This window comes from Python bivittatus, unplaced genomic scaffold (genome assembly GCF_059951505.1).
Source record: "Python bivittatus isolate LINGU-HERP-01145 unplaced genomic scaffold, Pbiv_v1 ctg000410_np1212, whole genome shotgun sequence".
Classification (NCBI taxonomy): Eukaryota; Metazoa; Chordata; class Lepidosauria; order Squamata; family Pythonidae; genus Python; species Python bivittatus.
In genome coordinates, this window is record NW_028277067.1 from 7,147,950 (window position 1) to 7,170,409 (window position 22,460).

Consider the following 22,460-nt stretch of genomic DNA (forward strand, 5'->3'; position numbering starts at 1 on the left):
TTTCTTTATGTAATACATAGCACCACACATGATTGGACTGTATTTTTTTTTAAATAAATGAATATGTAAAGAATTGCTTCTCTTTTGTTTGGGGGAGTGGGGTGACACACCAGCAGAGTCATGTTAGACATTTTCCAAATTTTTGACACAATGAGCCCAAAAGGTTTGCCACCACTGATTTAGCCTAAAGAAGAGAAGGCTAAGGGGAGGCATTAGCAATCTTCCAATACATGAAGGGGTGTTACAGTGAACAGGATGTGGATTTATTCTCCAGAGCACTCAAAGATAAGACAAGAACCAATGATTGGAAGCTTTACAGTAAGAGATCCAAACTTGAACTAAGGAGGAATTTTCTGACCGTGAGATTCTATGATAAAAATCTTCTAAAACAGGATTTCTGCTTTGCCTTTCATAAAAACAGCAGCTGCAAGAAATTTTATGATTGTTGGGACATATACTTGAATAATAAGGGATTGCTGAAATAACCACAAAACCATGACCTATCTTGTTTTTGTTTTAAAGGAGGGTTATAAACCAAACTATGGAGCAGATTTAAAGTAAGGGACAGCTGACAGAAGCACTGAACTCAAACCAGGACTTGGACTACCGTTTGCAACTAGAGCAAACTCCCTGGCTCAGTTTTCAAGGTTCTACTGAATGGAGTACAGCTGTTTTACTTTGGGTGTTCCATCATCTGATTAAGATAGATTTGTGAGGCCAATTTTAACAGCTTATGGAAGATATGCAAATTCACATGTTGCAGTTATCCACTATATACACTCTCCCACACATATTTTGATTTTGTGTTGTTTTAATAATACTGGAAACTTTTATTATTTTTTATTATTTTAAGTCAAAGCGGAACAACAGAATTTGCATGGTTCAGTTGGATACGCATGTAACTACTTAATCTATTGTATTTACACCTGGAAAGTGATAAACCACAAAGTTCTTTACTCTTTGGCAGGGTGATTATGATAAAGAAATTATCTCCAAAATGAGGGAATACAACTTGAAAATATTATCTATGTTGATTTATTTGTAATTAAGGTATTTGCAAAAATACATTTATATGGCAATTTATTACAAAAGTTACATTATAAAGTTTATGAAGCACTGGAGAGCAATCTAAAATTAATTGTCTTCTTTCTTATTCTTCTCTTGGTCTTTTGTGACTGTTCAGTTTGTGTTGTATTGCTAATTTAAAAATGTATTTTGTTTCTGGCAAACTTCTCTTGAATTCTCCATAGCATAATTGAGGCCAAGACATAGCACTCAAGATTGAATGCCCACTCATAAAAAAAATGAAGCTGAAAAAGAGTGACTAAACATGTATCACCCTACCACCTCCCATAATTCCCAATCAGCATTGCCAGTCGACCTATTGTAATTGAACACATTTAAAGATGGTGCATGAGGACATCTTCACACTTCTGAGAATATTGCTTTTCATCTTGTTTTCTGTCATTGTTTTTACCTTGCAGGTGACTTACTTCAGTTTTACATTTTATTTTAATTGTTCCACATTGTTTTGAACTTTTTGGAAAAAGTGATAGATGCTTTTTAACGCATTCTATGCGTCTGCCCTGATGCCTGAACAAAGACGGTATTTTGCTTAGTGCCCTTGGAAATATAATGGCTCATAATGAAGCCGGACAATCGTCACATTTTCTCTGTCTCGCTTTATCCATAGAGTTAAAAAAAAAAAGAAAAAGCAGGCGTTTTCACATTTAAGAGGAAATAATTGCTGGAAGCGGGCCCCCTTTTTAGCGGAGGAACTACCTCAGGGCGCACTAAGACCCTGCGGAATCCAACCGGGTCTGCCCCGTCTGCCTTCCCCCTGCTTCCCAGAGACTCCTGATGGGCCTCCGAGCGGCTGGTCTGGTCTCAGGAGCAGAGTCGCCCGCCGCAGGGACGGCATGGAGCCGAGACGTCGGGGGCTCCCGCTGGCTTTCCTGCTCTTGGTTGCGTCGGCGCCTCCAGTCGACGCGCAATACGAAAAATACAGCTTCCGCGGCTTTCCCGAAGCTGAGCTGATGCCGCTACAGAGCGCCTACGCCTATGCGTTAGAGCAGTACGAGGGCGAGAACTGGAGGGAGAGCATCCGCTACTTGGAGGCGAGTTTGCGCCTCCACCGCCTGCTCCAAGACAGCGAGGCGCACTGCCATAAGGAATGCGCGGGGAGCGAAGAGCTGGGTACCGGCCCGGTTCTCCCAGAGCTCGCACAGGGCGCGCAGAAGAGCCCGTCGCCTTCGGAGCTCCTGAAAGACGCTGCGCTTGCAGAGCTGGAAGACAGCGCAGGATGCGGCGCAAATGCTTCAGGGGGCACGCCAGGCGGGGGGCTCCCGGACCAGGAGATGGAGCTCTTCGGGCTCGTCCTCCAGCGCGCCTCCTGCCTGCGGAGGTGTAAGCGCAGCCTTCCCGTCTTTCAGCTCAGCTACCCGCCGACCGAGACTTTGCGGGACTTTCAGCGGCGCATTCCCTACCAGTACCTGCACTACGCGCTGTTCAAGGTGAGCTTGGAATTGAGCAGGGCGCGCGCTCCGGGGCACGGTCGCAAGTACGGATGGTTCCCGCGAGGCGTTTTGCTTCACGCTTGATAAGACCGTAGGCGGAGCTTAATCAGCGCCCTGGCATCTCCTTTCAGCACAGTACTAGGGCTCGGTTTTGGAATAGACAAGAAGCACGCCTGGAGCAGGAAAGTGCAGTTTCTACCTTACTGAGTAACTAATGGGAGTGTGTTGAGGATGTTTCCATTCATCAGGTATTAAACGGAGATATGATGCAAAGGATAATATCGCCATTAATATTTGTGTTTCAGCATCCTTTGGAAATGAAGCACTGCCACTACAGAGCTGGTACTCTTGGGCAGCACTCGTTCCCATTTCCCATTGGCTACTTCTGCATCTTCTTTGAATCATTTCAGTGGGGCAGAACTCACTGGCAAAGGCAGTGGCCAGCTGTAGCCTAACAATATCAGAAAGATGATGGGTTCTTCGGGCCTAATTTAAGTATTGATCTTAATTTGTTCCATCTCCATATTCGATCAGAAGGCACTAATGCCAGTGGGAAAATTTAAGTGCTTGTTCAGTCAGACCAAGAGCCCATTTTGGCACAGCATTCTGTTCTCACGCTGGCCAACCGTGTGGCCTTGGGAAGTTTTTAAATTCTTTGATGCAAATTGATGCACCACTAGGAGATTATTTTTATCAAAACCGTGACTGGGGAGAGAAGGCAGAAACCCTCCTTTTCCCCTCTGACCAAATGCTGCATTGAAATCATGATCACACTCTCTCAAAACTTGGTATTTAACTTTTAAACTTCTAAAACATTATTGCTTGCACAAAGTAGCTATGTCCTATCATAGGAGGGACAGAAGGCATGTGTGGGGAGGCTGTTTTGTGGGGCTCAGCAATGTCTCTGTTACATCAGACAGAACAGGAATGGAATTCAGGGGCTGGTGGGAATAAAGCTGATATGTTCAAGCTGTTCTAATCATTTAAAAAAGAAAACAATGCAGTAATTCAAAATAATGCAATAGTTCTGATTTGGGCAAAGCGATCAGGAAAAGTGTAAACTCTGGGGAGCTCAGGGTTATTCCTTCTTACAGGAATGTACTAAAGTCTGCATGCGAATATACTATATTTTTACATGTTAATCTGTTTCGGCAGGGCCCTTATAGCCATTACAGTAGCCAGAGCCTCAGCTTGCTGTTAGTGCACCACAGTTCATTTTTCCTCACAGACTTACACTCCTTCAAAATCCATGACCCTTCCAAAAAATAAGTTTTTTTGGAGGGATGAGCTAGAAACATATAAATCCTCCCTATTGAACAGCCTTCACTGTAATAGGCGTGCTTCTCAAATGAAACTAAAAGCTTCCCTGTCTGTTCATTGGAATTGACAATCTTCTACATAAAGGGAGGGGGGATGTCATGCTAATGGCAGCCCAGGCATTTTGTGTGTTGAATTTGAAGCCCTTTCCTTTGTCTCTGTGAGGCACAGTGCAGTCATGTCCTTCTTCTCTCTTTCTAGCTCCCTGTGCAGCTACGTTTACCAGTCAAACAAAGTTGCATACTTTTTTCCCTTGCCTCTTTTCCATCATGGTTCCTTCTGAGTTTCTTAAGATGTTTTAAGAGAGCACTGGCCCTTTAAATCTGGAGGGACCAGAAGCAACTGGTCTTCTCAGTTTTCTCCTCCTCCTCCTCCTCCTCCTCCTCCTCATCTCTCTCTACCTCCTTCTCTGGTGAGGGAGCCCTCCTGTACCAAAAGCACTCAAATGCCACGTCTCTCTGGCACCCAGACTCCTGACTTTCTCAAGTGGACAGAGAGCGAGGGAACAAATGAGTTTTCCTATGCATCTGACCCCTCCCTGTCCTGTTATTCATTCATTGGCAAGTTCGTTGATTTTTGTGGAGTTTAGAAACCATTTACTTTCCTGGGCAGGAAAGTGATGCAACAGATGCCACACTGGCTACAGAATACTTCCGGATGAAATAGATATCAGGCAGGAGTTTCTCCAAGGAGAAAACTGTCAAATGAATGCAGCTTTTCTGCGCATAGCTGTTAAAACTGGCTGTTTGTGTCTGTTGGGTTGCATGTGTTTCTGAGTCTCTCCCACCCAAATTCTGCATTCATTCAGACATAGAAGAAAGCATATGGAGGTTATGTGGAGCTCCCTGTACCTTTAAATGTTTATTGTTTTTTCTATGAGGTCATAAACAATCTAAGATGGATAGTAATTTCTATCTACTATGAATCAGATCCTCTGATCTGCAAATTCTGTTTTGTAGTCCCAGATGCACGTAGTTGGCTGTGGCTACTCCATCACAATAAACATGTCTGTGTTTACAAGTTTGTGCTGGTATCATGCATTTTCATATTTAGGGCCTAGCCACAACAATCCAAATAGCCCCTAGCTCTAAAAGTCTTCAGCTTAAACCGGGATTCTTAATATTTCATGTGTCAATGGGCACTGGTTAATATGCATAGAAAAAAGTTACTGAGGTTTAAATGGGATTGAATGTCAAATCCTCAGGCCAGGAAGACTCCTCTCTAAACCAGGGGGGAATTCTCATTTTAAAAGAAAATGAGGCACTCCCCCTTCCATCATTTTGCCTTGAACTGCTGTGCACCCCAGCCATAAGCTGAATATACAGAACATATTTAAGGAGTTCTGGAACCTGGGATATGCTCTGCTGTTTTTCTGTGTGTAAAATATTAGATAGATAGGTAGATAGATAGACAGACAGACCGACCCCACACTATTCCCTTTTGGGGTAAACATTATGCAAAGCACAGCAGGAGAATAAGAACGAGTAAGCAAAATAAGTTAAAGGCGTGAGATAAGAAAAGGAAATACAGCTAAATCTAGTTTACACTAACACCATTCATTATATCTTTCCATGGTTTCTTATCTTTCCCAAATCAAACCATCCTTGCTTCTATCACGCCCATCCACCACTTCAGATATAGCCTTTTGCTCTTTAAACTTATTTCTTTAATTAATTAATTCATGCTTTACCGTTTACTCCATTCCAAATTGCAATCTTATTTATTTATTTATTTATTTATAAATAAGCATATTTCTACCCTACCACAATCAAAAAGGCTCCTGGTGGCTCACATAGAAGGTAATAAAGCAGTTTAAATGATTCGTTAGAATTTCCAGTTGTTAAGCCTAGAGTTGGACGGTCATTTATATCCTCAGTCTCCTCACCTCCCAGCATAGTCCAGTTCTTTTCTGTGGGGGTGTCATTTCTTGTCAATACGTAAGGTGGTTGATCCATGTGGGCAAATTCTTTGGCTAGGCTTAGTCCATTTTCAACTGGCTCTGTTGTAAACATACGGTGGGGCCCTAATGACCAGTCATGGGATAACAGCACTATAGGGCCTTTGTGTGGGGCAACTAAGCCATTGTCTAAAAGAGAGTTAGGTGAGGGTCTTGTTGGAGGAAAAAAATCTGTGATCTTGGCTTGGCTTCCTCCCTCTGTATAATCTTCTGCTACTCCAGACACTGGTTCTAATCCTAGTCGACAACAGCCACCTCTTGTGAGGACCATTTTGAGTATTTAAATAATAATAACGCCCTCCTCATTATATTCTCAATCATTCTTCCATCCTTCTGCAGTAAGTGCTCTCAGCTTTACTAACTGGCTGTCTGTATTATGGTTGCGAGAGCTAAAATAAATTTTAGTGAGATAAGACGCTGGGAATTCCATGCTTAGTTTAAATTCTTTGTTATCGGCATACTACGCTTTTGCAATAACGTAGCTTGTTGCAGTCAAACCACATGCTAATGCTGAGTGCTTCAATTAAAAAAACTACCCAATGTTTAAGGTATAAAATTTAGAATTATCAGATGGTGTTCACACAGGTACAGCCACACATGTTGCCATCTCATCAGAAGTCTCATAGAACAGTTTAAAATGTCCATAGTAGCACATAAAGCCACGGAAGAACTTCACAAGTAAAAATAAAAACACCAGCAAACAAAAATACAAAAATGAAAATGAAAAATGAAAATTAAAGATGGCATCATAAAATCAGGGAAAGGCTCTCTGAAAAACCGTCTTCAGTAATTTTTGAAATGTCGACCAAGAGGAAGCCGCCATAATCTCTGTCAGGAGTCTGTTCCACAGCATTGGTGCTGCCACAGAGAAGCAGCACCTTCTCACTTCAGCCCTTTGGAGTGCACAAAAATGTGGGATTTGTAGCAGATTTTCCCTAGTTGATCTAATCTGTCGGGACAGTGCTGATTGGAGTAGACCAGTGTTGTCCAAACTTGGCCACTTTAAGATGAGTGGACTTCAACTCCCAGAATTCCCCAGCCAGCCATGCTGGCTGGGGAATTCTGGGAGTTGAAGTCCACTCATCTTAAAGTGGCCAAGTTTGGACAACATTGGAGTAGACGGTCCTGCAGGTATCTGGGCACCAAACCATAAAGGGTGGTATTGATCAAAGCCAGCACCTTAATTTGTACCTGGAAACTAATCGGCAATCCTACAAGCTCTGCAAAACCAATTACATACTCTCAATACCAGGAGCTGGAACGTATGCAGGCCACTGCATTTTGAACAATTATATTTTCTGAGTCATTTTTAAGGGCAGCCCAAGTAGAGCACATTATAGTAGCCTAACTGGGTTTTGCTAAGGGCATGTGTTACTGTAGCGAGGTTCATATGCTATGATCATCACCAGATTTAGTTGTAGTTCACTACCTATCACGGTTTGGTCAATCAAGGCTTTCACATAATGCTTTTTAGAAGTAGAACGAATAGACTAGGTTACCAGCCTTAGTTGTAACCCTGCCACATCTAGTGTTCCTACTAATTTTAAGAACAGTCCTGATGTATTTGGGCACATTTGGGCCAATATGTAACAAGCACTATCAAAGCCCAAGCTATTCTGTGCAAGCCAGGATCTCTAATTTAGAAACTGTCTAGCAAGCCAACATACATGTCCTACCAAATCAGAGGTACAGGCAGTGTGCTGATACACATTCAAAGTTTAAAGTATATAGATAGGTTTCTATTAGACCACATTAATATTAGCCAACAGGTCCATCAAAATGATGTGAGTTGAAGGCCCGAACATCTGAAAGCACTAGGTTGAACAGTGCTGATCTAGTTTATGAGCATGCAGGGAACCTCTGCTTTCTATTTTTGATACAGATTTCCATACACCCATATATATGAGCACTCATGATGGAATAAAATACATTCTGCAATGTGCAAAGGGGGAATTGTCTCCTTTATTTCTCCAGAGCTGTACGTTGGTACTGAGGCAATGTGATAAAAGGTAAATTCATTTGACTTTCTTGGGTGGGTCCACAATCTGTTGAATGCATATAATGATAGATTTCGATCTGGATGAGGTGAAGAAAAAATGGACAGAGGAATACGAGATAGAGGAAGGCACTTAAAATGTATTGGAGGCATTTGAAAGTGCCTGAAACAATGCAGAAGAACATTTTTTTAAAATGCATGGAGGGAGAAGGAGATAAATACTTAATTAAAAACTGACTCATTTTACCTTTAAACATCCTGGTGGGAGGGAGCATTCCCAGTGGAAATGCTAAGCCCAGATTTATCTTGGAAAAGTAGTACTTTCAGCCGCCTTTTGGGTTACCCTGAAATTAGTATCTTTTACTCAGGCATTGGCTCATGATAGACTGCTGCGTGACTGCCCCAAAGTGTTTTAGGAAGCCACCTTCAGAGGAGGAATTGAAGCAGGGCTGACAGAAGAGTGGTTTTATGGGAGGTCTCTATATTTCTAGTTCCCTCATCTTTGACATAGGACCCATTATTGTCAAGAAATCCACATGTATTGGTATAACTAGGACTTCCTTTAGTAGAAAGGATTTTTGTTTATAGACTTCTGATGCAGTACTTATTTTGGGAGAGAGGAGATATATAAAGAAAGATTTTGAAATGTGAGGGCAGCTGTGAAAGAGATAGGTAAGGAAGGACTGATGTGCACGTATTTACAAAATCCTTCCCAGCCTCCCTGAATGGTCTGAAGGAAAATCCAAACAGGTCAGCAAATAGAAGAAGGCTGCCCCCGTGCTCTGCCCCATCCTGAGGACAGTAGTTTCTTTCTTCGCCTGGAGCAGATGAGATGCTTCCAGTGGTGAGCCTTCTTTTCCTCAAACAGCACACCACCCCGATATTCGAAATGATGACAGAAACAGACTTTAGTGGGAACTGGAGAAGCTTTAGTGGTGAGATAATTCATATATCAGAGGCAAATACTTCTCCAACATGTCTAGGATAGACTGCAAAACAAACTTTGGTAGCAGGCAGATGTCTTCAGTCACAGATATTCTGACCCATGATACTGTCTCAGAGACTCTCAATGTTAATGATGAAACAAGTCAACTTGTGAAAGGATCAGAGTATCAGGACAGTTCCAGGAACACGCTGTACTATATTACTATTACATGCCGAATTTTACATTCTGAGAATCTGTGCTTGCACCCATTTATTTTTCAGCGTATTGCTTATGGGCACGTTATTCCAGTGTCCTTTGGAAGAAATCAGATCAATAGTCCACATTCTTCTTCACTGCCTTGTTTATTCAAGTTGGCACAAAGGTTTAATTACACCCCATTTAATTACCAGGCAGGGCAAAATAGATGCCACTCTTATTCTTCTACTCTTAGCAGACCTCTCAGGGATGACCTCCAGGAAAGTCACCAAATTCTGTTTGAGTCAACATTCCTATATGCCACAAAGCAGTCTAGACTAGTTTCCCCCTTTTTAGTTTATTTATCCATTTATTTACTGGGGCTTATATGCTATTCCAATTCAACAGGACTCCTATGGCCCCTGAGGACAGAATTATAAAATGATGTTTGTGTAGATTTATTCTGTTAAGTAATAGTCAGCAATAGTAAATAAATCTACATTCATTTATTCATGCTTATCTTCCTGGAGCCATCACTAAAGAACTTAAAAATGTAGTCACAATTTAATTTAGTTTCAAATTAGTTTGCTACTTTTGTTTTTAGTCATTGGTAGTTTGCTTAATAGTTTTAGTAATTCAGTAAATTAATTTTGTTGGTTGGAGTTTCCTTTAAATGCTTTATTTTGTGTTTCATTTTTTACAATGGTTTATTTTATTTCATTTCAATTATCTTTTTAAATTATATTATTATTATTAAACATTTTGAGAAAGGAAAAAAGAAAGAAAAGAAAGAAAAAAGAGGCAAAAGGAGAAAAATAAAATGCAAAGTGAATAAACAGATTATTTGCAAACATCATAGAATTATATAGGATTAGACTTGTCAGATAAGAATTTTCAATATTTCAGTAGTTAATATATATGTAACTGAGTATATTATATAATCTTTTAAAAACTGCAGGTCGTTTTTAAAATACAAGTAGTATATATTCATTTCACTAGTATAACTCATAAAGTAAAGCAGATTGAGACTTTAAGAGAAACCCAGATTTTTGGTGTGGTACAAGCCCATATATAGAATTATAATCCAAAAATGGTTTCCAAGTTGAATTAAATTCTGTGTCAGATTGAATAAGAGGTTATTTTGGAAATTAAAGCATACTCCCACAATTTAATTAGCCATTCATCTGCAAAGGAATTGTGCATACTTTCCAATAAAAAGCATAAAATATCCTTGTAGCAGCTACTACATCTAAAACACATTTGGTATATTTGGTGGGAATATAATGTTTAGCAATATTTAATTAAGAAATAGGTTAGAAAGCAAATTCATCTGTTAGAATTTATTTGTTTATAAATCATTTTCCAAAATTGTTGAGCTTTACAAAATTGCCACAACATATCAAAAAATGATCTAATTAGTTACATTTCCAACACTTTTCAGAAAATGAAACTTCATTTTAGCAATCAAACTGGACTAATATATCAGCAGTAAAACATCTTATATCACTTTTCTCTAAGTATAATGTTTAGTATAAATTTAATGTTTTTCTTCCATTGAAAGTCCCATTGTTGCATATTAATTATTGTGTCTAAATTCTGCATTAATTTAATTGTATAGTTCTTTAATGTTTTCCATTTTTAAGTAATATTTCACCAACAACTTATAAGGCTCAGCAAATGGTCCAAATCATGATACATTTTTGTGACCAAAAAAACTATTTACAATTATCTTGGCTTCTTCTTCTTCATAAATACTCTGTATCCATATGAAAAAGTTTGAACCACAATTCATCTTCTTCAGAATTGTAAGAATGAAAGACTCATTCCAAATTATCAAAAGCTTCCTCCACATCAAGAAAGATTATTGCCTTCTTGTTTTTCTGATTTATATTGTCAATAACATTCAGGATATATCTAATGTAGTCTGTCATGCATCTCTTTGGAACAAATCCAGGCTGATTAGGATGTATCAGTTCAATTAAATTATCATTTCTTCTCTTTACAAGCATTGCTGTAAAAGAAAAATTACATTTAATAAGAAAATAGGTCTGTATGACTCTGAATGGATTGAGTTGTTCCCCTCTTTGTAAATCAGAGAGATAAAATATTCTTTCCATGATGAAAGAAGTTCTTGATGTTGCTGCATCTCATTTATTGCCTGAGTTAGTGGTTGAATCAACATTTATTGAAAATTCTTGTAGTATATTGTAGAGATGCCATCCAGTCCTAGAAACTTGTTCAGTTTCAGTTTTTGTATTGTTTAGTTCCATCTTCTGTTGTACATTTATTAAGAGTTTTGTTTTGTTGGTCTGTTAATTTCATACATAGAAATGTGTTTAAATACTCTTCAATGTTTTCCAAATCAGATGTCTGTTATTTCATTCTAATTATCTTAAAATTGTATTTGGCATTGGTTACTGGCTGTAATTAAATGTAAATATTTTACTAAACTTGCTTTCAATAATTTGCAGTACGCTTATTCATTTGAGTGATTCAGTAAATTAATGTTTCTTGAAATTTCTTTTCATATTGTTTTAATTTATTTTATTCTAATTATCTTAAAAGCATACTCAACCTTGGTTACGGACTGTAATAAAGTATAACTGCCTTAGGGCACCAGTGTTCCCAATTCCCTGCCCCATCTGACTTTTTAAAAAAAGTATTTAATGGAAGTTGGCATGCTGCAAAGCAGAATATTTCTAAAAACTATATTTGAGCCCTAAATAGGCCTCATAGGTATTCTTAGAGAATAGAAACAGTGGATGGCTGCAAGCAAGTGCTCTTTTTTGAAATGTTCCTACTTGCCTTCCTCCCATAACAATCTTTTTGAGAGACCCCCTGCAATATGCTTTAAAAGGATTCTTGTGCCCAGAAGCTTGGCAGCTCTTCACTTTAAAGAAGGAGCATATTTCCAGTGCTCAACCTGAAAAAGAAATAATATTTGAGCAATATCTGGGGAAATCCCAAAAATTAGAACAAAGAATTCTTCCGTTTCAAAAGTTGCCTGTCTTGCTGCTGAGATTTCAATGGGCATTATTATAAGAACAGAGACCAAGCCAGACCAGGCTAGATAGGCTGGTTATACAGTTGCCAGTCTGATGGTTCTGAGAAACCAAATATCTCCTCCTTGTTTGAGCTCATCATTCCTATATTATGGTTCAAATTATGGTACATACTGTTTCTCCCTCCTTAATTTTCTCTACATCGTGGATATTGCTGCACACCTCTATTATGTCCCACTCACTTGCCTTTTTTTAAGCTGAAAGGACTAAACTTAAATTCTTCTGTCAGTATTAATATTCCAGTCCCCTGAGTTGCCCTTTTGTATTTCTATCATCTCTTATTTCAGGTATTTCAGTCAGAGCAATATAGCATTTTCCAGCTGTTGATCCTACTATAGACTTACAAAAGGTACAACAATAATTTGTTTGCTTGATACCTGTCTATCTCACCACAATCAAAAGACTCAAATATGCATATGTAGCTCCAATTTTATTTTCTGTTTCTTTCCTAACAGCGCCCAAACCGCTATTTGGCTTTTTGATTGCAGTCACGTAGTATCTAAATTGTAATGCCTTATTTTGCAGTTGTGTTCAAAACCTGGCGGAAAGAAGGATGCCCAATTTTTTATATGCACATACTGTATGTGTGCAATAGCTTGATACTCATCCGTGCAGAAGGAAGCCTCTCCTTGAATAGTTGGAATTGCTTGAGGATGATCTTAAACAATTCATATGATTTACATGATCCTACATGGGGCTGATTTTCAATTTCAGAGAAGGGGGAGGGGAAGTGATAAAGGTCAGCCTGCACAGAATTTTAAGAAGCCTGCTCTAGAATTGCACAAAGTATAAGAAATTTTTGACTATATAATTTACCTGTAAATGAATGTTTGACAGTTGCAGACAAGCAGTCAAAAATGGGCCATTTATCTAAGCCAGATGTAGCTAATAGGCGGCATTCAGTCTAATGGGTTGCACTTTATGCAAGTCTGTTCAACTCTTCAGTCCTGGAGTGTGCAGTTGGCAGTGATTAAACTGTGAGTTGTGACACAAGGCATTCTCGGTGCACTTAAAGTCACACTCATTATTTCTCCTTTGCATATTTCATGACCAAACCATTTTATTCCAAGTTTTAGCCTAAACCTGGAAAGGAATTTGGTGTACAGTTTCTCAACCATCACCTCTGTTCTCCAGAAGTGATTCATTAAAATGAGTTTCTGTCTTCCAGTACATTTCAGTGTAACAGATTATGCATTTATGTGTTAGATTTATATCCTACTTTTTATTCAGCAGCTCAAGGCAGCATACCAGTGCTCTCTCCTCCCATTTTCCCCCACAATAACCTTGTTAACTGGCCCAAAGTGAACTTCCATGTCTGAAGAAGGAAAATATGTGGGTATCCTTGATACCAGTCTAACACTAGCTTTCGGGCAAGTGTATCTTCATAGGTGTTGGATTTATTAAAAGCAGCCTAATAGCTCTGTTTTAAATACATTTTATTTAAGCAAGCCCCACTAATCTCACTTGGGATTTTCAGACAAAGTGTTTACTGGACGATTTGTGAGTTCATGTAGCTTGCTTCTGAAATATTTGTGGTAACCAGTAGTGGATTTTTGTGCTGAACAGCTAGGTTTCTGGAACTCAGAACAAACTCTTGCAATTAGAATTCTTTAACTCTAAACATATGTCTTTGCAACAGGCTATATTGAGTTCTGGTGGAAACAAAAGAATAAAGGAGGTTCCACAAACCTAAAGTCTAATCCTGCTTTCTACTTTTTCCTTTGATTTTTTCCAGGCAAATAAGGTTGAGAAAGCAGTATCAGCTGCTCATACATTTCTGCAGAAGAATCCCAAGCATGAGATGACCCAAAAGTACCTCAGTTATTACAAGACTATGGTTGATGTGGATGAGTACCTTGTAGACTTGGAAGCACAACCATACGAGGTACGTGTTTGAAATACTATGGAAAGGAGGAATTTATACCCGAGATGGGGCCACAGTTGAAAGCTTTGAAGAGTTTTAATTGCTAGATCAATTAGGTCTATCATTATGGTTTGTAGGTCTCGTTGTAGTATTTATTTATTTACTTATTAGATTTTAAACTGTCACAGTCATTAACTAACAAATAATAAAATATCCATGATATAATAATATAACAGTATCTGGAAGAGCTCTCTTTTAATCTGCTACCAGAAAATCAGCAGGGTTGGGGTAAGTGTAATCTCCATTGGAAGATTGTTCTACAAAATGGAGACCATAACAGATGCATCTGCTTCTAACTTCAGCACCCCGAACTTCACAGTACAGGTAGTCCTGGACTTACGACCATTTATTCAGCGACTGTTCAAAGTTACGAGAGGGCTGAATGAATGGTGGTTATGACTGGTCCTTGGAGTTACGGCCATCCCAGCACCCACCGTGATCACGATCTGGGTGCTTGGCAACCTGTTCACACTTATGACTGTTTGCCAAGCACCCCGCAATCGTGATCACCATTTGCAACCTTCCCTGTCGGCTTCTCCAGAAAGTCAATGGAGAAGGTGGCAGGGAAAGTTGCAAGTCACTGATAAGTCTCCCCCACCCATACACTCTCCCCAGCCCCTCTGTGCTTGTGCTGTGCCAGCCATTCATGCACCCCCAAGCACTCTCCCTGACCCACACTGCACCCCTGCTCACCCTTCCTGACCCACATGCGCCTCTCACATACCACTGCGTACCTGACCCACATCGCATCCTTGCGCACCATCCCTGCCCTGAGCGGCACCTCCCACACCCCCGCACACCCTCCCTGACCCATGTGGTGCCTCTCATGCACCACTGCGCACCCCCACACACCTTCCCCAACCCGCACAGCGCCTCTTGTTAACTACTTTTAAGCCATTAGAGACCTTCGGATCGACAAGTCTGAAAACACTAGGTGGGTTTTCCTTAAATTCTTAATGAAAGAAAATGTTAATCATAAGTTTAAGAATTTTTTTTTAATTGAAATAAACAGCAAAAAGCTAAATGACACTTTGATCCTAGAAAGTTATAAATGGATTAAGGGACCATATAAACTTGGAATAAGATTTTGGAATTAATTATAAAGAATCGTTCCTGTGGGGAATAGATTTGTTTGGACTTTTGCAAGACAAAGTAAAAATAAGTAATTTTAAAAATTGGACACTAGAAGAAACTAAGATTTTAGTTAAAGGAGAAAAATACACAAGCCTGATTAACAGCTAATTAACTGGGACTTATAAAATGGCACAAAACATTTTAACATTGGTAAGACTGAAGGACACTTTTGAAAAATGGAAACAGAAGTTAGTATCAACAATGTCAATAGTAAGAATATATTTTTTCTTTCTATTTTCTGTTTTTTCCTTCTCCTTTGCACCTTTACTCTTTCTTTCCATTCTTTTTTCTTTCTTTTAGTTCGTATTAGATTTTGATATTGTAACTAAAGTCCTTAATAAAAATTATATACTTAAAAAAAAGTTAATAAATTCACTGCTGCCACCCCAAAAGATACACTGCCGAGCACCTCCAAACCGCACTGCCAGCTCCAGTGTTGCCGCTGCTCCACCAACCACTGAACAACAGATTGGTGCATCAGGTATTGTGGCCCACGATGATTTTTAATTTATCACTGTGATCCTTTCCCCTCTACAGGTTGTCCAGCCCTGGTCTACTGTAAGGTTTATTAGACTGGAGGGGATTTGCCTAGCATGGCAACTCTTAATTAGAACAGCTTCTTTGCTGAAACTGACCCTGCTACTTTCCATCTAATCTTTGCAGACGGTTTTTGTCCGAGCAGTGAAGCTTTACAATAGTGGAGATTTTAGGAGTAGCATTGCTGACATGGAGCACGCACTGTCCAAGTACTACGAGGCCTATGAAAATTGCCTAGCTGGCTGCGAAGGTAGCTATGAGCTCTGTGAATTTAAGGACTTCTATCCAGCCATAGCAGGTAAGGGCACCAGGGACAGATCAGCCATCACACAAATGCTGATCCATTGTCCACTTTCTTGCTAGTCAACAGTACCAAATGTCAGATATGTGACATGTGGAAAATAATTCCTCCGAATTTTAAATTGGTTTTGGGTGGGACAAGGACTGACAGTGCAGGATTCAGTATAGGGCTATAGCCTAGAGTAAAAGAGAAACTGCAGAATTACTTCAACTTCTACAGCACTCTCAGTTCATTTGGACACAGAGCTGTTCTGACACGGTGGTGTATGTTTTAAAAATCTTGCATTGTTTGCTTTGACCTTTGTAATCATCTCTACATCTGAATATTCTCCATTTAGTACCATCCTACCCCACCCCACCTGTTGTTTTTTCAGAAAGATACTTCTGAAATACTACGAACTCTCCCTTGCCAGTCCTAGTGCCTCTTTCTGTAAATAAATTCAGCCTTGTCTTCACTTAATAAATAATATAATAATAATATTATTAAAAAATAAATATTAATAAGTATTATTAAAACAAATAAATAGATTTATGTATCTAGTTATTGAACTTTCAAAGCAAGTGTTCCCATCGACTGGGTAAAGGAGAAAAGTCAGTTGCACTGACTGACAAAAAATGGGATATATGCAAATGAAATCTTGTCTTGTAAAATAGAATGAGTATATTAATAGGTTTAATAAAAAGAAAGAAGGCGGTCCTTTAGGACAGGGTTCCTCAACCTCAGCAACTTTAAGATGGGTGGACTTCAACTCTCAGAATTCCCCAGCCAGCCATGCTGGCTGGGGAATTCTGGGAATTGATGTCCACCCATCTTAAAGTTGCTAAGGTTGGGGAACCCTGCTTTAGGAAGTCTAGATGAAATGAAAACTTTAGGAAAGATAAATTAGAGCCAAATTCAAAAACATTTTAAACACTTGGAAATACTGGAAGTAGGTACGGAGAGATACACCAAAGCTGTTGGAGAAGCTGGCAAGACATTACGGCTGCTTCTGTATGGAAGTCCTACTGAATACACTGATCACTGAACCCAAGTAAATATGAACGAAACTGGGCTGCAAAAGCTGTTTCTATAAATGATGGTGGAAGGGGATCATCTTACTGGCTTTTGATTCCTTTCTTCTTTCTTTCCATCTCCCCAGATCATTTTGTTTATGTCCTGCAGTGTAAAGTGGGTTGTGAGGTTGACCTGACCCCAAATGTAGGCGGCTATTTTGTGGAGAAATTTGTGGCCACGATGTACCACTATCTTCAGTTTGCATACTACAAGTGTGAGTTCTTTATTTGTTTTGGGAGAGGCTTGATTCCAGGAGAGGGTGGGATTCAGAGCACTGGCATGGGATGAGACAGGAGGCCTTTCTTCAATTTCCTCCTTTCCATCTTATCCCCCACCAGCAGAATTTCAGATTTTGCGGGTTTCTTTTACAAATTGAACAACATAATGTAGCCCATAGCAGGAGTAGGAAACCTAGTCCCTGGAAACCAACCAGCAAGTCAGATTGTTTTTCCATCTGGCCTCATCTACACTGTCTGACAATGATGCTTCAAAGCTTAAAATCAGAGTTTCTAGCTGTACCTAGCTCGAAGAGAGGGATAAGACCTGGTTTCTTTCTGCTTGTAAAACAGATGCTCTCTCACTGAACTATGGTCCCTTTCCAAGTTCAAGAACATCTGGATCACCACATAGCCCCGAACCTTGAAATACAGAGACAAATCATTTTTCTTCCCTTTCAAGAAGTGGAAGAACATTTTTGGGTACATTGTGATTAAAATGTGATAAGGCCAATCGAGGTTAATTTTACTTTCAGGCCATATTTGTAAAGGGCTACTGTTTGGGTGAGAGACTCTTTTTGTCCTGATCTTTCTCTCCTCTCCTCTTCCCTGTTTTCCATGTTGTGTTTAAGATGTGTCTCTCCCACTAATTTGGTTTATTATTCTCTGCACAGTGAACGATATTAAGAATGCAGTACAGAGTGTAGCTAGCTACATGCTCTTTGATCCTGGAGATGAGGTCATGCAGCAAAACCTGGTTTATTATCGTTTCTATCGTGAACGTTGGCATCTGGAAGAGGATGACTTCAACCCACGAACAGTACGAACAGGAATGGCTGTTGGATTAAGGATTACTATATATTTTGGAGCACCAATATATTTTGGCTGCAGTGCTATAGAGAACCCTTTTATACCGTCCTAGGGACAAGGCGATTCTCTAGATTTCCCTCTTAATTGTCAAAGACACAGTTCCAAACTCAGAGGAGAAAACGTACTATCAGTCGCCTCTCCCTCTTGTACTTGTAACAATCAGCCTTCATATCTAGTTATTTGAGAATCTATAAACGGGATGCATTGGGGGGCTGGCAAGATGAGGCATTGGAGCCTCCAGAGATGTTTGAGGGCTGCACAAATGCTGCAGGTCACATTTTCCAGTTTCTGGTACGGGGCTTGATGTCTTTGTGCCTGAATGGGATAAAGCAAAGTGCACTGCCCACTGTGGCTTAGAGTATAATTATTGGATAATTATTATTTATATAGTGCCATTAGTGTCCGTGGTTCTTATCATTATAATAAAATGAGTCCCCGTTCACAAAGAGCTTTTGAAAATTGCCAGAATGGGGAAGTCAACACCAGGAGAACAAAAAGAAGCAAGGATAGCAGAGGATGGAAGTGAGTGAATACAGTTTGCCCTTACTTATCACTCAAAAGGGAAAGAAGACAAACAGTCTGTGAGAAATATGAAATTTGAAGGTAGGCAGAGAAGTGATACTGAACGCAACCTTGATCTGTAGGAAAAGGAACTTTGTCACGGAGGGGCACAAGTTAGATGCATTCCTAACTATCAAATTACTTTCCCCATGCAACTTCTTCAGCAGTCATTGCTGCTGCAGCTCCACAATTGGAAGTGCCCGAGCTCTCAAACCTCCACATGATTTGCAGCTGCAGTAATGTCCAGAGCTGTCCTAACTTGGTGGCTAGACAGGTGTTTGCATGCTTGGGTCTTGTTGGTAGATTGTACCTTCCTTCAGCTAGCATCAACACTGGCTCCAACTGAGAAGGTAAAAACATCATGTATTGTTCTCTCACCTCTTCTGGCTGATCCTTCTTTTCCTTCTGATACTCGTAGGAGGCCTTGCGCTATCACAACTGGACATCCACACAGAAGAAACTCTTGGAGTTCGCCAGGCAATATCTCCAGCCAGATGATGAGGTGAGAACTTGGGAGACAGGTAGAAATGTGATAAATTAAGAGCTGGTTTTGTCTCCTTTAGTCCTACTTTGCCCCAAGCCTAACCTAGGCTCTTGATTGCTTTGCTTATGATTAGTTCTTCTGTCCTACTTCAGGGAGAGGTGGATGAAGGTGAGGAGGTGAAAGAACCAGCACTGCCATCTGATGCTGAGTTTGAAAACATTGGTGACTATGAAGAGGGATTTTTGTCTGAGTGGTGGCAGGAGCCAAGATCGAAAGGTGACAAAGCTGATGAAGGTAATTGATAGCAAAACTGAAGGACTGGTTGTTCACCTTCCATTGCTCATTCTTGCCTGTGCCTCCTGCATCAGGATTCCATCAGTGCTTGTTGTCTCATCTCCCCTCCATGTCTATCTTTAGTTTGCTTATATTGAAGTGTGTCTGATATTCTGGCTGCAGGAGCTCTGTTCAGCTTTTTTGCTTGGGCAAATCTCAAAGGCACTGCAGTTCCTTGGAACAGGAAAGAGCTGCTGGGGCTTCCTCTGGGAGTGGTTCTCAAATCTCACGTATACACAACTGTGTTTCTCTTCTCGGCTTCTTCCTGTTCCATTACCATGTTCTGTAGTTCACAGATGGACTGTTGTGAATGCTGTATGGATCCTGCAGGAGGCAGTGGTGTGCAAATGTATTTTTCTATGATTTTCCTAGTGGGTGGATAATGCCTGGGAGAGGTATCCACAAACTGTCCCTGTAGAAAGGCTGCAAAAAGTTGTATTTTAATCTCCTTTGTTCTTCATTCACAGAAAGACTCGATTGAGCTCCCATAATATCAGCAGGTGAGGGAGAGGCACTGTGGATTTCTTGTACCTACCAAAATAGATGTGGAACTGGAAAGATGCATTTTGATAGCATTCCAGCATGTTTTGTGCCTTTTGAACCTCACATATCTCCAAAGGCTGGGAAAATTCCACCAGCAGAACGTCTGTGCAGAATATTTAGATCCACTTCCTCTCCTGCAAATGGATTGGTAAAACACAAACACCTCTGAGCTAATCCAGGGAACACTCTCCCCACTCCCCAGTGGAACCTCATTTCTAGAAAAGTACTGTGAATGGGCTTGGAATAAAAAATGTCCATACAAAGGACTGAAAAGATGCCAGTGCTGCATTTATTTCTGGTTTTATCTGTTCTGCTGTTGTGACCTCAGATACGTTGGGAACCAAAGTTCTTACCCATCTATGAAAGCACACACTCGGAATGTAGTGATCTGCGTAACTGGATTTTCTGTGTCCTAGATTTTCCTGGGACTAAATGCCCTGTTTGCCCAAAAGGAAGACAACCCCACCTCCCAAATAATTAACTTTTAAGTGTGTGTATAGAAGAAAAGTCATCATCTCTTATCTGCAGAGAAGAGGCAGTTGCTTTTGTCTTACCGAGTCTGTGTGGGTGAAGTTTATGGATGAGAGAGCCTTCTCCGTGGACTTCACAGATATAGGTAGTCCCCAGTTTAAGAATGAGTTTCGTTCCCAAGGTTTGTCCTTAAGTTGAATTTGTATGTAACTCGGAACAGTATTATTGTATAATACTGTATAAGTCGTATTGTGTAATGAACTCGAATCATTGTGTATTTAACTCAAATTTTGCTACAGTAGGCTCCGTTCTTAACTATGGGTCAACTGTAACCTGGGCATTCTTAACCTGGGGACTACCTTTCTTGAGTCCCTGCTCTCAGACAGAAGCAGCGGCAGTGTTGTCTTCCCTTCCCCTCTCCTGCCTCATCGGAAGTGCTCATTTTGGGAAGGCAGGCTCTTCTTTCCTTTCCCCTCTGCAGTTTTGATCTTCTCTTTTTCTTTCCTTTCCCTTCCCATCTCTACCCTCTGTAACCCTAACAGAAAGTTACTGTTGGGAAAAGGGAGGTGTAGATGTGTGTGTGTGTATTTATGTCGTTCTGCATATGAGAGTGGATTGTATATAAAAGAGAGGGTGGTTGGGATATGCAGATAGGAAATGAATTAATGTTATATTATCTTATTTTACAGATAATTATTTTTAACCAGTAGTTAGTAATTCAGCTGATATTTATTTTGTAGTCCTAACCTTAAGCTTATTTAGAGCAACTTTTGGTCTGTGTGTGTACACACGGTCACAGTCACACACTTCCATATGCATGTGTATAGACGGATAGGAGACTGACAACATGGGGAAGTGGATCTTTGCAAAGATTGTGTGTATGTATGTGTGTATGCTACTTTCCCCTTTGGGGCCAGGGGGCAAACCATCTTAAATTAAGGATTAACTTCCTTTTAGGTAAATAAGGTATAAGCAATCAAATCTTTCCCCTGAAAGCAGGAGTCAGTAGACCTTAAGCTGGCTGGGATCCACTAGAAGCATCAAAAGCACATGGAAAAAGGTGCTGAGAACTCTGTGGTTTTACAACTGGAGACATGTTCAGCCCAATAATTAGTTTTCAAGACCAGAGCTGCTCTAATGCCATTCATGTACAAGTTTACTCCTGCCCTTCACTAGCCCATAAAACTTTATGTACTTCACTCACCCTACAGGACAGGATAGCCGTCCTTGGTGCTGTTACTATTTGTTTTTTAATGAGAGTGAAACTACTTGCCAGTCCACTGCAAATCTTCTAATAGATCCCAGTCTTCCTCCTGTTCAACCCTGCCTCTGAGATTTTAAAAAGCCAGACTCCCAAAAAGCATTGCTCAGGTTCTGACATCTCCTACGTGTGCTGGAATCTTGCAGTTGTGGGCTTCTTTTTAAGTTATCTGAAAGCAATGGTATTTTCAAACAGCTTTATCAAGTGATTTTTTACGTTCACAGGGCTGCCTTTCTTTTTCAGTTAATTTAATCTTTTTACTTTGTACAGATTTTTAATTAATTGTAGCTAAATTGTAATAAAACCTCTCCTAGTTCTTGTATGTCTGTCTTCTGGGTAAGTTTTTGTTGCTGTCATCCAAAATACGTGATATATTCCTCCTTGCAGTTTTGAGAAAACATTCCTTTATCATTCTTGAGAAGGGAAGAGTTTTCTGAAGAAATAGGGTCTGTGTTGGCTGGGAGACTCTGGGTGTTAGTCTAGGAACAGTTGGAGGATGTTAGTCTGGAATTTGCAATTAATTGGATAAGGGAACCTCAGATGCAGTCTATTTGAAACCATATTGGAAGAAGATCACTGTCTACCTGCTAAATTAAAAACCACAGATCCACAATGGTATTATCTTAATTGGTCAGCTATAATCTGCAGAATTTAGGTCTTCTCAGAACCCATCCTCGGCAAAGTGTTAAAAATCTAGAAAAGGAGAGGAAAGAAAATAGCAACAAGTACTCAAGCCATTCCAGTTTAATATCTTTCCTCCTCTTTTTCTATTTATTTATCCTTTTGTTTGAAGAAAGGTTCAGAG

At 40.0% G+C, this 22,460-nt stretch overlaps 1 protein-coding gene across 1 annotated transcript; it reads left to right on the top strand.

Moving 5' to 3' along the window:
- The first annotated feature begins 1,821 nt into the window (after nucleotides 1-1,821).
- P3H4 (prolyl 3-hydroxylase family member 4 (inactive)) lies at nucleotides 1,822-21,966 on the top strand. The gene is made up of 8 exons (XM_025166548.2): nucleotides 1,822-2,513; nucleotides 13,704-13,853; nucleotides 15,690-15,861; nucleotides 17,003-17,131; nucleotides 17,807-17,952; nucleotides 18,982-19,065; nucleotides 19,200-19,341; nucleotides 19,848-21,966. Exons 1-8 carry the CDS (start codon nucleotides 1,920-1,922, stop codon nucleotides 19,859-19,861), a joined length of 1,431 nt encoding a protein of 476 aa, XP_025022316.1. The 5' UTR covers nucleotides 1,822-1,919; the 3' UTR covers nucleotides 19,862-21,966.
- Nucleotides 21,967-22,460: the final 494 nt, after the last annotated feature.

Coding starts and splice junctions, on each gene's coding strand:
- P3H4 (XM_025166548.2), top strand. CDS start 1,920: ATGGAGCCGAGACGTCGGGGGCTCCCGCTGGCTTTCCTGCTCTTGGTT. Junction 17,953..18,981: donor ATGACTTCAACCCACGAACA/GTACGAACAGGA, acceptor TGATACTCGTAG/GAGGCCTTGCGCTATCACAA. Junction 19,066..19,199: donor ATCTCCAGCCAGATGATGAG/GTGAGAACTTGG, acceptor GTCCTACTTCAG/GGAGAGGTGGATGAAGGTGA.